Below are 12,434 nucleotides of genomic sequence, written 5' to 3'. Positions count from 1 at the left end.
AGGCCTGCTATTATTGAGCTCACCCAGTCCCTCTCAGAGTCTTAGGATGAGATTAGAGATCCTTGCTTATCTGGGTTCTTTGCAAGGCTCAGAGAGCTTGGGGCAGTGGGTGAGCAGCGGAATATTTATGCTTCATGGCGTCCGATACAATGTGAGAAACAACCACACGCTCTATGTGTTCCACAAAGAAGTCTAGAATGGGAGGAGGTCTCTTACTTACAGAGGGATGAGAACTTTTGCTTTGTGTAGGGCATTCAGGAAGGTCAGAAGCTATGTGATTTTACCTTTGACTGCTTCATAAACTTCCAGGCCACCATTTGCAAAGACAGTCAAATGAAACTAATAGTGGAGTTGGCCTGGTTTCTGTGCCCTGGTATTTTCCTGACCCTGATTGTTTTCCATAGTGTCTCTCATATTGTCTATCAGTAGGCAATAGGACATTTAGGAACAGAGGAAGTGCCTTATACCAAGTCTGCGTGGGAGGAATTAAAATATATGAATCCCTGTAGACCCGTGTGTGGAGGTGAACAACAAAAAGAAATGGCTAGGTGCCTGGATTCAAATTGTGGGGCTTGCACACAGAGAACCCTAGTAGCAGAGTATTAATCTTACAAAAATAAGTAGCACTGTAAAGTGTTAAGAATATAGGTTGTTCAACCTTTCTTATCCCATTCAGCTGCACACAACAGCTGACCTTTTCCTACCCCTCTTGCAATGAGCAGACCACACTGTTAAGTAAGTTTAAAATGAATTACTTACAGATTCAAAGTCTCAGTCATGCATTGTTCCATGCAGCAGCAAGGATAACACAGGCAAAATACTCTTAGGTAGAAAGTACAGGATAGAGATCCAAACATGTGCTGTAAGCCTGGGAGCAAGCTAACTCATGTCTGTCTCATTACATGATGCAGAGAGAGAGAAAGAGAGAGAGAGAGAAGAAGAAAAAGTAGAAGAAGAATTAGAAAGGCTTCCAGAGAAGAAGGGGCATGACCTAGTTGAGTCTATCTAGCAATACAACTCCTTTAGCTCTTCATGCACTAACTAGCCCTTTGCTTCTTAGTTGTATTTGACCACAACCTCCTGCAGTCCTTCTAGCTCACTATTGCCTACGCTGACTATCAGGTCTGTCCAGGGTTTCAGGCAGGTGACATTCCCAACGCTACCTGGAGATGCCAAGGACTGAACCAGGAATCTTCTGCATGCAAAACAGATGCTCTGAGCTGAATAGCACTTATGCACAGCTGAAGCAAGCATGCCTTAAATGCAATGCCAGTTGGAAAGTAAACAGGTGGCAAAACTCACTTTGGATTTGCCCCTACTGATTTCAACCCTGTTTATATTTGGTTTCGGTTTCGGCTAAACATTTGTGACACACATGCTGAACTTGCTTAGGATTGGCCAGGTTAAATTTTTAGTGACACATGAATATGTCTCTTTTCAGCCAGCTGTTTTCTGTAAATAAATTAGCAAACTTGCTTCAGGGAAACATTGCAACGGCTCATCTTTTCAGGCTGAGGTTGCAGTGATATAGAACTGCTCCTAATGGGCTCAGGAATTGAGAGGGCAGGGGCGGTTCCCAGGCTTTCAGGGCACAAGCCGTGTGGTGAATATTTCAGTGGTTTGGCATCAATAAGGCAGAAGTGCTGTTAAAGTAGTAAATGGGAGCACTATATCTGACATCGTCTTCAAAGAGTTTGTGCCTGAAAGTTTATTGATCGTGTTCTTCTGCAGCAGTGGATGTGCTTTCCAATGGCTTTAGAGGGAGCATTAAGTATTTGAGTAATGCCCAGGTTAAAAAGCAAATAGCTCTATTCCTTCTGACTTCCTATGTCATGCATTCTTCACTGCTTTGTCCACAGGACTGCATACTGAGATCTATCAGGCCACCCTGGACTGAGTTTGAATTTTAAACCCAGATTAGGCTAAACTTCAGCAAATGCATTCAGCACCCCAGTCTGCCTTTTGGTGGGTAGCCTAATATTTCTTGAAATAGTACTACAGGCAAAACAGGCACCTTATATCCCATCGGTACTCATTAAAGGCTAATCTATGCTAGGACTAGGAGAATAATTTAATGGCTAATATAAGGAGGAGGAGCAACAGCCACAGGAGTTGCTCTTAGTAGAAGGAGCAACAGTAAATGAGCACATTTCTCACTGTAATGGGTTCTACTGGGACTTTATCATTCCCTTTCAGTGTCTACAGCTGAGTGTCGCAGAGAATCAGCAGTGCCTACGGCAACAATATCCAATGTCAGAAACCTTCAGCGTGCTATTGGGCACCAGATTGCTAGAGGGGCCACTGGGGATATTGTGGCCCAAGGAATTGCAGGTCTGAGGCAGCAAAAATGAGAAAAAGTATCTTGGTCTCCTTGGTGTTCAACCAAGGTAGCTCTACAAGGTTCTTGTGACACATGCCTGCCATGTGGCAGACACAGCTAATTACTGGCTCCCAACTTGGAACATTACTTTTAGTTTGAGTTAAGGGCATGAATATGGAGAGCCCCCAAGTACTCTCATATGGATTAATCTCAGAGGACCTGGTCTTTCAAAAGTGTGCTGTGATTAGGGATGTTCATTCTGTGTGAATTTATGTGAATGAACTTAATCCTGGCCACCTCCTAGGCTAATTTCATGGATCGGACTGCAGTTATCCTTTGGACTACACACTTCTGATTTTATGATTCAGGTTGTGGGTCAAAGATGCCTACAAATTGCATATGTCAGGGAGAAATCCATACAAAAATAAACACTTCGGAGGAAAAGTATATTTTAGAGCTGAAATGTGTGCAATTTAAAAAACTGATGCATTAAAAATGGGGCAGAACGGATTTATGATTAAACATATGTGAAACTGACACCGGAGAGACTAACCCAGGCATAGGCAAACCTCAGCCCTCCAGATGTTTTGAGACTACAGTTCCCATCATCCCTGACCATTGGTCCTGTTAGCTAGGGATGATGGGAGTTGTAGGCCAAAAACATCTGGAGGGCCGAGTTTGCCTCTGCCTGGACTATCCTGTCTATCCTTTGTTGTGTTGTGATGTGGTGGGGAGCTTATAAACAAGGACAAAATAACACTCTCCATTGGATTGTAGTCCATGTTTCTAAAACATTTCCTGATTTTTTTTATTTTTTTATTTTTTTGGCAATGATTTCAGCAAGCGGCACATGATTTCTATACAACTAATGGTAAAACTTTACAAGTCGGCACAAGTGACCTTATGCCAAGTGTTACGCCGTTGCTCAAGAGGCAGAGACAAAACTGGCTCAATGCTCCTGATGATGGTTTCTTTATTGCTACAGAAGAGACCAGGTAAGATAAAGTGGGGAGATAAGAGCCTGCAAGAATCAAGAGTGTAGAAAGCTCGTTTGCCCTCTCATTGCTAGGTAACATTCTGAGAACGCCGAAATGTATTCTTATGCATATGATGGATCCAGCTAGTCAATTCCCACAGGTGTCAAACATACTGAAACAGTCTCCATCAAGTGCTACAGTAATATTTATAGGCACATTTAAATCCGTAGAAAGGCTGTAATCAGTGATCCAATATCAGTATCTTAAACAGGCAAAAGATCCTTCATGCATTTATTCTGTGCTAGAAAGAGAGGCTATTGTAAATAACCGTTCCTCACTTTCCATCATATGACCGAAGAATAAACATTTCCCCACAATTTAGCACTTAGGAAATGGTTTTTTGTACTCCAGCTGAGAGGTAGATATAAAAGCTGTGGGTTTTTCAGAGAGTGAACATGGTTTGTTCATAGATTATTGTGTGGGGTTTTGATTCTTCCCGACATCTTTTCTTCATCATCTGACCATTATTTATCTCTGTATAAAGAACCAAAGGCAGCCTGTTCCTGCAGTGCTACCCTTGCTTAGTCCTTTTATTAAAACATCTTTCCATTCTTATTTACAAGCACAAAGATTTCTGAGTGCAAATGCTTCCAGTGCACTGATTGCCATGGAAATCCCTCAATTATAGCTTATTCAGTGATGGCTTGATGATGCAACGCAATCCCTTTAAAACACAGGGGAAACTGGCAAATTTATTTTAGATTGCGATGCATCTCTCTCTCTCTCTGTGTGTGATTATACATAGGTACATGGATGAATATTTACAGAACAGCTTCATTTATCCAAATAGCTTAAAAACAGTTGGAAAATAAGGAATAACTTCTTGAATATTTCCATATGCCGTTGCTTGGAAGAATAGAGAGCTTCAAACATACTGATTGCTCCAGGAGAAATTTGTTATGCTGGTATTTCCAGCAGCAAGCTACTAAACATGGATGTCGAACACACGACTTTATAAATAACTGTGTGGAAATGTTGGGGACACCTATGGCAATCAACCTATTTTATTAACCTGTTGCACGTTTGCTATGAGAAACACCAGTGTGCCCTGAAGTTACTGTAATGCAGAGCTTTCCAAACTGTGTGTCGCGACGTGTTAGTGTGACGGCTGCCGTGTGCAGGTGTATTGCGCAAACGCTGCCTGTGCTTCTCGCTGGGCTGGAAAGGGGTTAGTTTAACCTCTGGTTTGCTAGTAAAATTGAATTACTGTGTTGTGAAATGATGCATGTCTAAAAAGTATGTTGCCAGTATGAAAAGTTACCAAAGGTTTAATTTACTTAGCTTTTAGGTTTAATTTACTTAGCTTTGCATGGACATGGACTGGAAAATATTCACAGTACATTGGGATGCTTCAGAATTTGAATAATGGCAGCTCAGCTTGAATCTCTCTTCCACATGACCTTGATCACAGGTTACTATCAATGATGTAATGTGTTTTATGAAGCAGAGTGTTTTTACGAAGTTTTCCTAAATCCTGGAGGTGCTCAAATTAGCAACATGCAAAAGGATGGCTTAGGGAACAGACACTGGTTTATATAGGTTACTTTTTCTGATCAAGTTGAGTTTAGCAGCCCTTGAAAATCACTGTCTTTTGAAGACAGTGCCCTGCATAAATAGTTCTGTACCTAACCTTGGCATGGAAAATATCTCCACCATAAAATTTCATATTCAGTTGCCTGATGTGTTTGGGCTCACATACCCAGCTACATATTTAAGGGCATTTTTGGAACAGTCGCCCCAGCCCCACTGGTGAAATGTTAATTGTTGCACTGTTGGAAATTATTAAGCTGGAAAAGGAGCCTTATCTAATGCTGGGACTATATTGTTAGTAATTCGCAATTATTTATTTGTTTTCATTGTCTGCATCTTGCCTATTTATGGACACTTTATGCTGCTGACAGTCAACAATAAATGGGATGCAGCTTTGTGTCCTACAAGGGACTAACAGTAGGAGTTTTGGCCTTTTTCTTCTTCTTTGAAGACTTGACCCTGGTGTCAGGTACAGGCAGTTGTGAGAGGTGATCCAAGAGGCAGTGCAGAGCTGGGGAGTTAGAGTTGAGGGACCAAGCCCTGAGGCCGAGCTGAGGGATGCACAGAAACACAACCGAGGCAGGAAGATGGTTGTAGCTCAGACAAGATCACTGTAGACAAATGCCTTTGACTTGTCTAGAAGGGATCAGCCTGGGTAAGTGGAGCCAGTCCAGAGCCTAAGACTACTCCACAGTTGGAAGATGTCAGGAAGAGCTATGACTCAGTGGTAGAACATAGAGTCATTCCCCAGAATCTTTAGGTAGCACTCGGGAAGAGCTCTGTCTGACTAAAAGTCATAGTAGATAATACCAAGGTCAGTGTACCAATGGATTGATTTTACATCAGGCAGCTTCCTCTCTTTGTGTGTTCCAAGATGCAATTCTCCCTGGGTTCTGTGTACAGCTGCAAACAGAACTAGAAGCACCCACATACCCTGCAACACGTTGCAATGAAAAACCAGGATGCCACCTTCCACGTCCGCACTCTGAGATGAGTCACATGACCCGCTTGAGATAAGGACTCTAAAAAGTGCTTTTTTTCAGGCATGGCACCCAAAAACACTTGTTTTGGGATGCTGCACAAGGTCTTCCTGTCCCCCAAAAGTGCTCTTTGGGGGCAAGATTGTGGCATGAGATTGTGGTGGGCAAAAAGATCACCACAATCATGGGGGACGGGGATGGTAACTGGGACAATTGGGTATGTAGCCAGTTCTAGCCTCTGCAGCTTCTGACACTATTGGCCCATTTGGGCAGCCTGCTCCATGTTGTTACTATTTATTAAGTTATATACAACTTAATGCCAAAATAGAATTCCATTGTGTGGTATTGTAAAAAAAACAAAGAAAAAAGTGTGATATTGTGAGGTTGTTGTTGTGTGTTTTTTTAAAAAAAGAAGGATTAACTTCAAACTGTTTATTAGTGAACAAAACAAAAACATGATAATCTGTCTATTGTGGACTTCCAGAAGTGTGGTCTGATCAGAGATTCTCACTTGGGGAGGGTGGGTACTTTATATCAGAATATAGGATTTCAATATTGTTAGCATTGTCCATCATGAGTTCTCTAATCTCTAAAGTCCTTTATGAATACACCCAAGATAAATGAAAATATTTTGTGTGTGGAAACATTACATAAAAATAGCAATGTTACAACATTCTCTTGATAACACTAAACTCCTATGGACAATTTTTCTAGGCACTTTACTTTTGTACTGCAGAAACCATTATTTATCAGCATATTGGTACATTTTTCAGGCTTGCTTGCTCCAGCCTCCCTGTTCTAATATTGCACCCAGGTATCTAGGGTGGAATTATTTTAGAAATTCTGGCTTTTTCCGCAGTTAAATAGAAGCAAGGAAGGACTGTGGAAAAAAGGTAGATCATTTACTCTACTGGTGGTTTCCCACAACCCTGCCCTTAGTGAAAAGAAAATCAGGATGTTCTGAATCGATATTAAGTCCTCTGCAGACTAAATTATTTCCTCAGTCTCTTCAATCTTCATTTCTATCGGCTCGTGTGTGTGTGTTATTGCTGCATTTGTACAAGACAAAAGATCTGAGTGAATGCACACACACATAGATTTTAAGGCACGCTCTCAACCCCTGATGAACTGCAACACTGAGTGATGATTGAGCAATTGCAGCTCTTGCAGCCCATATTTAGGAAACACTGGCTCTTCACAGACTATCTACATCTGTGTGCAATCACTATGTGCAAGAGAAGAGGTATTGCAGCAGAAAAACTCATCAAGCGTTTCCATGCACTGGTCTGGTGAAAAGCTACAATCGACAAATGTGGTTGCTAGTGGAGCCATTCCTTCCTCCATGCATTGACTGAACATACACATTGTCTTCACAGTGAAAATGCAATATTTTTTTTCCTGGATTCAGTTTACACATTTAGCTGCTAGATCTGTAGTATTGTGTAATATTGCAGTGAGAAATTATGTGTGAATAATCTCTTGGAATCCTGGACCCTACAAGGGAATGGAGCGGGTGGAGGTGTAATAACTTGTGAATATTTTTCAATAGTTAGCCTGTGATTCATCTCCCCAATAAACTGCTCATGCAGAGAAACTTTGCAGTTGCTTGTTAATCTCTCTATATTTTCAAGAACTTCAAGGTGCTATGAGCCTATATAATACGTCTTAATTTAGCTGTGTTTTGCTAACCCAGGCTCATTTTAGGCTTTCTTGTCCTCAAACGAAATAGCTGTAATATAGGTTCTTTTGTAAATGTCTTTTTTTAGCTTAATGCAGGGAATGACTATGTTTTTAAAATTGTCTTCATTGTGCTAAATTGCCACTCTTGGTTTTTATATAACCAAAGAATATAGAAAAAATCATATTGCATTAGCCAGAACTTCAGGAGCAATGTGACTCTGAGTGACAGCTTGGATTTGTTTAAACTTCATAATGCAAGGACCATTACCATGAAAATGAATGATGAAGCCGGTTGCATGATTGAACCATATTATGCCTTTTAAAAAATGCCATAAATTTGTAATTTGTATGTATAAAATAAATATCATACATACAGAATAAACGTAGTAAATTTGGACTAGCAGAACTGGTAGCGATTGAAGAGTTATAGCTTAGTAACTTCGTAATATGTAGTAGGGCATCTACTTTCATGCAGAAGATCCCAGGTTCAATCCTTGGCATGTTCAGGTAGGGTTGAGAATGTTTCCTTCTATCAGTCAGTCTGTGTAGATAATATTGAGTAAGATGGACCCAAAGGCAGCTTCCTCTCTTCCTCTGTTAAGGTCATCTGCTGCCAACACCATATGTATGATGTACTCTTTGCATGAAGGATGTTTGGCCAAAACACTGAAATTCTGGAATTCAACACTGGAATTCAGCATTGTGCTATGGCAAACATCCAATCAGGGAAAGCATTGCAGCTTGCCAGATAGAACAACCCCCCTCCTGAACCACCTCCATCACTGCTCTGAGGGTTCTCCTGAACCCTCCATGACCCCATTTTGGGGACACTGTTGGGGCATGGGAGGAAGCCCTGTCATGCAGGCTGCAGTTCTTGTGCATGGCTTGTGTTGATGGGATTTGTTAGGTGACTCTTGCCTTACATTTAGAACGAATTCAAATCAACATTATGCACAAGGAAGCCCGTCATACATCAGTGTCCTTCAGCTGCTTTTGGGCCTAGTATCTGGAGCTTTGGGTAAGATCTAGACTGGAAAATTGCTCCAGATCTTGGTGATTTGAAACATGTAAAATATGGACTGGACTTCCCGACATGACAACATTATTTTAAGGCAGTTATGAGCCATCATCATAGTCTTTCACAGAGTTACCCACTTAAAGCAGACTTTAGTGTCCCATGAGGTTAAATCGAAGAGTATTACATTTAGGCTGCAATGGTCCTATACCATAATTCGTTTGGCTACTGTTCAAAACATATTTGTTTAGGCAAGTTAATCCAGACATGTTGACATGTGTTTTAATCTGGTTTTTAGCTTATTGATGATTTAAAACATTTTTTTTAATGTTTTAAATAGTTTTTCAAATGTATTTTTCTGATAATATTGTTCTTTTATATTTTTGGAAGCTCTGTTGAGCTTTTATTACAGTCGAGCAGAATATAAATCTTGTGAAATAAATAAATATACCCACTTACCTGTTAAGGCCATTAAACTCAATGTGACTTAACTTCTAAGTAGATGTGTATAGGAAATGACAGAAGTGAACCCTCAAATATCCTTGTAGGTGATCCTAAAAGCTCCGATTGGTCTTGCCTCTTGGACCTAGGACATGCACCTTACGTGTTTGCTTTCAGAAACAATGACGTCCCTTTGGCAGGGATGGCCCCAAGGCATTTTGGCACCTGAGGTGAACCACAAAATGCTCTGCTCCTTCTAGGGAAGAAGGAGTGAGTGAAGATCTACTTCAAGAACAAGGGCCAAAAAAAAGAAAAAAAAAGAAAATCTGCATTGGAGGAGGAGACCAGCAGTACCCTCTTTTTCACCAGGAGACCACTGTAGAGGCAGCACTGGGGACAGGGGGGCTGCCAAGGAAGTAGCAGATCTGGCCTCCAAGGAGCTGTGACAACAAAGCCATGGACTCTGCATTACTTGAAGGCTGGATCTGCTGCCCCTGTGGATTCTGCTGCCTGAGGCAGTTGCCTCATCTTGCCTCATGGATTGGCCAGCCCTGACCATTGGTGTGCTCCCAGAAATGTGCTTGCCCTGTGAAGCATGCAGCCAGTCTAAGTATTGCACTACTTCTGATTACTAGCAATGGAATCCCATATGTGTCTACTTGCACATCCTATTAACTTCAAGGGAATTTACTCTTCCGGAAATGGGTACAGGATTACAGCCTAAATCCCACATTTTTTCAGTTATGATTGAGACAGGCTTATTATGTTGGACATGGGCTATTATTAATGCCAAGGTCTCATTGGTAGTTACCACCTGAGTCAATTTGTTGACTCAGGTGATAACTACCCATCATTCCAGAAAATATCTTATTATATCTTAACTTAAAAAGCAGCCAAAGGATTTAAGTAGTTATTTTTAAAATAAATAAATTAAATAGATAGTGTTGCTGGGAATCTGGGTGGATGGCGAGAGAAGACACACACACACACACACACACACACAAACGAGGCAGAATAGTTACCCACCTTTCAGAGCTTTAGGGAAAAGGCAATAAGAGCATAGCTACAGAGCAGTGAAATGCAGTGACTGTCATTTAAAGGACATCTTTACATATATTTTGGTGAAAATTTAAGTGCTCTGGAACAGGGAGAATGGACTTATGTGTACAGAATGCAAACAAGGACAAACAAATAAAAGTTAGTCATTTGCCTCTTGTCCAGTCCAGATGAACAGTTTGACCCCAGCTCTGCTGAAGATTCCTCTCAGGGTCTACAAAACCATAGCTGGTGTTCATAAGTTGTTAAGACCATGCAGAATATTTCATTGATCATTGTTAAAAAGCATTGAACAGTTCATGTGCTGGAAAAAGTGGGATTCAGATATATATATATATATATATGTGTGTATGTATATATATATATATATATATATATATATATATATATATATATATATCCCGTTGCTCGGTCCCTGCTCCTGCCAACCTAGCAGTTCGAAAGCACGTCAAAGTGCAAGTAGATAAATAGGAACCGCTCCGGCGGGAAGGTAAACGGCGTTTCTGTGCGCTGCTCTGGTTTGCCAGAAGCGGCTTAGTCATGCTGGCCACATGACCCAGAAGCTGTCTGTGGACAAACGCCGGCTCCCTCAGCCCATAGAGCGAGATGAGCGCTGCAACCCCAGAGTTGGTCACCCCCTGGTCAGGGGTCCCTTTACCTTTACTATATATATATATATATATATATATATATATATATATAATGTTTCCCCTGCTTTAGTAACCTTCAGTACAAGACTGTTCATGTTTGCTCTGAAGTAAGTCCCACTGTGTTAGGTTTGGCTCCCTAGCAAATGAGTTTAGGATTGAAACATTTACCATTCTTCTATGTTAAATATACTACTACTAGATTCATCATTCTTAACATTTTCCGGTTTGAGCAACATGTGAAAATGATTGGCTGCGCAGTGTATAAATCAGCTAGTTGTTTCTGTAGATCAGGGATGGGGGACCTGTATTCCTACAGATGCTGTTGGACTCCAACTCCCATCAGGTTCATTCAGCATGACCAGTGGCCAACAAATATGGAAACTGTGGCCCTTTAGTTGTTGTTGAAATGTACCTCCCATTATTCCTGACCATTGGCCATGCTGGCTGGGGCTGATGAGATGGGAGTCCAATAGCACCTTGAAGGTTACAGGTTCCCCATTCCTGCTGAAGACTTTCCTTCAGTGGGCCAATAAGCATATTTGTGTCTAGAACGACTCTTGAATGACTCAATGCTTGTTTCATTTCAGTGCGGAAGCAGTTAGAAACCTTCTCACGGTAAGTGCCTACTCCACTGGGAGCATATTCACTAAAACAGCAACATGACCTTCCATTTTATAAGTCTGCACAACTTTACCTTTTGATGCTAGTAATTCACTTAAGAGGGCTCACAGTAGTCTCACCACACTGCAGAAACCATTTGTAATTCTCAAGGTACTTTTTATCCCCAAACAATTGGCTTCCCGGGTCTGTAATATTGCTTTGTGCTAATAATTTTCCTGCTTTTATTTGAGATATCTGGAACCCTCTAGAAAGTGGGGGCGAGGAAATAGGTCTTAAGTACCACTTCATCCTCTTCTGCTTCTCTTTAATTGACCCAGTGGAAAAAGGGAGGATATTGCAAGTGTTTTAGCAATTATCCCAAGAAATAAGAGATTCAGTGGGTTTGCGTTTATGAAGTTTAAACAGCAGCTTTGACACCTTTTCCTATTGCTCCAGATCAGGATCTTAATGATTCAACCCTGTACCCACTTGCATGGGAGCAGGCCCCTTTGAACTCAGTGGGGCTTACTTCCGAGTAGACATATATAGAGAATTGCATTGTTCCAAACTGTATCATCCAGACCGGGCTGGGTTCATTTCTTTGGGTTGCAAAGCCTCCTGACTCTTAGTCAATGAAATGTTCACAGGGCTGGTTCCCCAGCTCCCCAGCTAAGTAATTCAGTAGCATACCCCCCAACATTCCTCAGGTAAAAATAGGGACATTATATTCTACATCATCATCACGGCTGCCCCCTTTCTTTTGCACATTAATTTTTTTATTAACATTTTTGATGATACAGACAACCCTCTGAAGCCCATCTAGCTCCAGCACCCACCCCAACCCCCATAACCTCCTTGTCCCCCACAACCCTCAGCCAGCTATATCTTTCCCCATCACCCCCAGGGCCTGTTCTTGCCCATCCAGCTGCCCCCTTCTCTTCAAGCCTGACCTCCTTCCTGTTTTTTATCTGGCATGACTGGCTGGATCAGCAATATCAAAAGCAACACGATGGCCAGAAACAATAACAATGTGAACAACTTTATGGAATAATTCAAAACAACAAAACTAACAAACTAAAGTCTCTGAAAGTCCTTAAATGAATAACGGTGCCAGACTTTACCCAG

The 12,434-nt window shown here is 41.3% G+C and overlaps 1 protein-coding gene across 4 annotated transcripts in view; it reads left to right on the top strand.

Annotated features, from left to right (window-relative positions):
- Positions 1-12,434, top strand: part of MTA3 (metastasis associated 1 family member 3) — a 126,984-nt gene that overhangs the window by 100,506 nt on the left and 14,044 nt on the right. The window contains exons 18-19 of one of the 4 annotated variants that reach the window (XM_079968657.1): positions 3,161-3,315; positions 11,297-11,324. The exons of 1 other annotated variant lie outside the window; for it this stretch is intronic. In XM_079968657.1, coding sequence (XP_079824783.1) covers positions 3,161-3,315; positions 11,297-11,324 — 183 coding nt within the window. The remainder of the gene's footprint in view (positions 1-3,160; positions 3,316-11,296; positions 11,325-12,434) is intronic. 2 more of the 4 variants (XM_079968656.1, XM_079968658.1) reach the window with 2 other exon arrangements.

Source organism: Podarcis cretensis (assembly GCF_951804945.1).
Source record: "Podarcis cretensis genome assembly, chromosome: 3".
Classification (NCBI taxonomy): Eukaryota; Metazoa; Chordata; class Lepidosauria; order Squamata; family Lacertidae; genus Podarcis; species Podarcis cretensis.
This window is presented reverse-complemented; position numbering and strand designations above follow the sequence as displayed.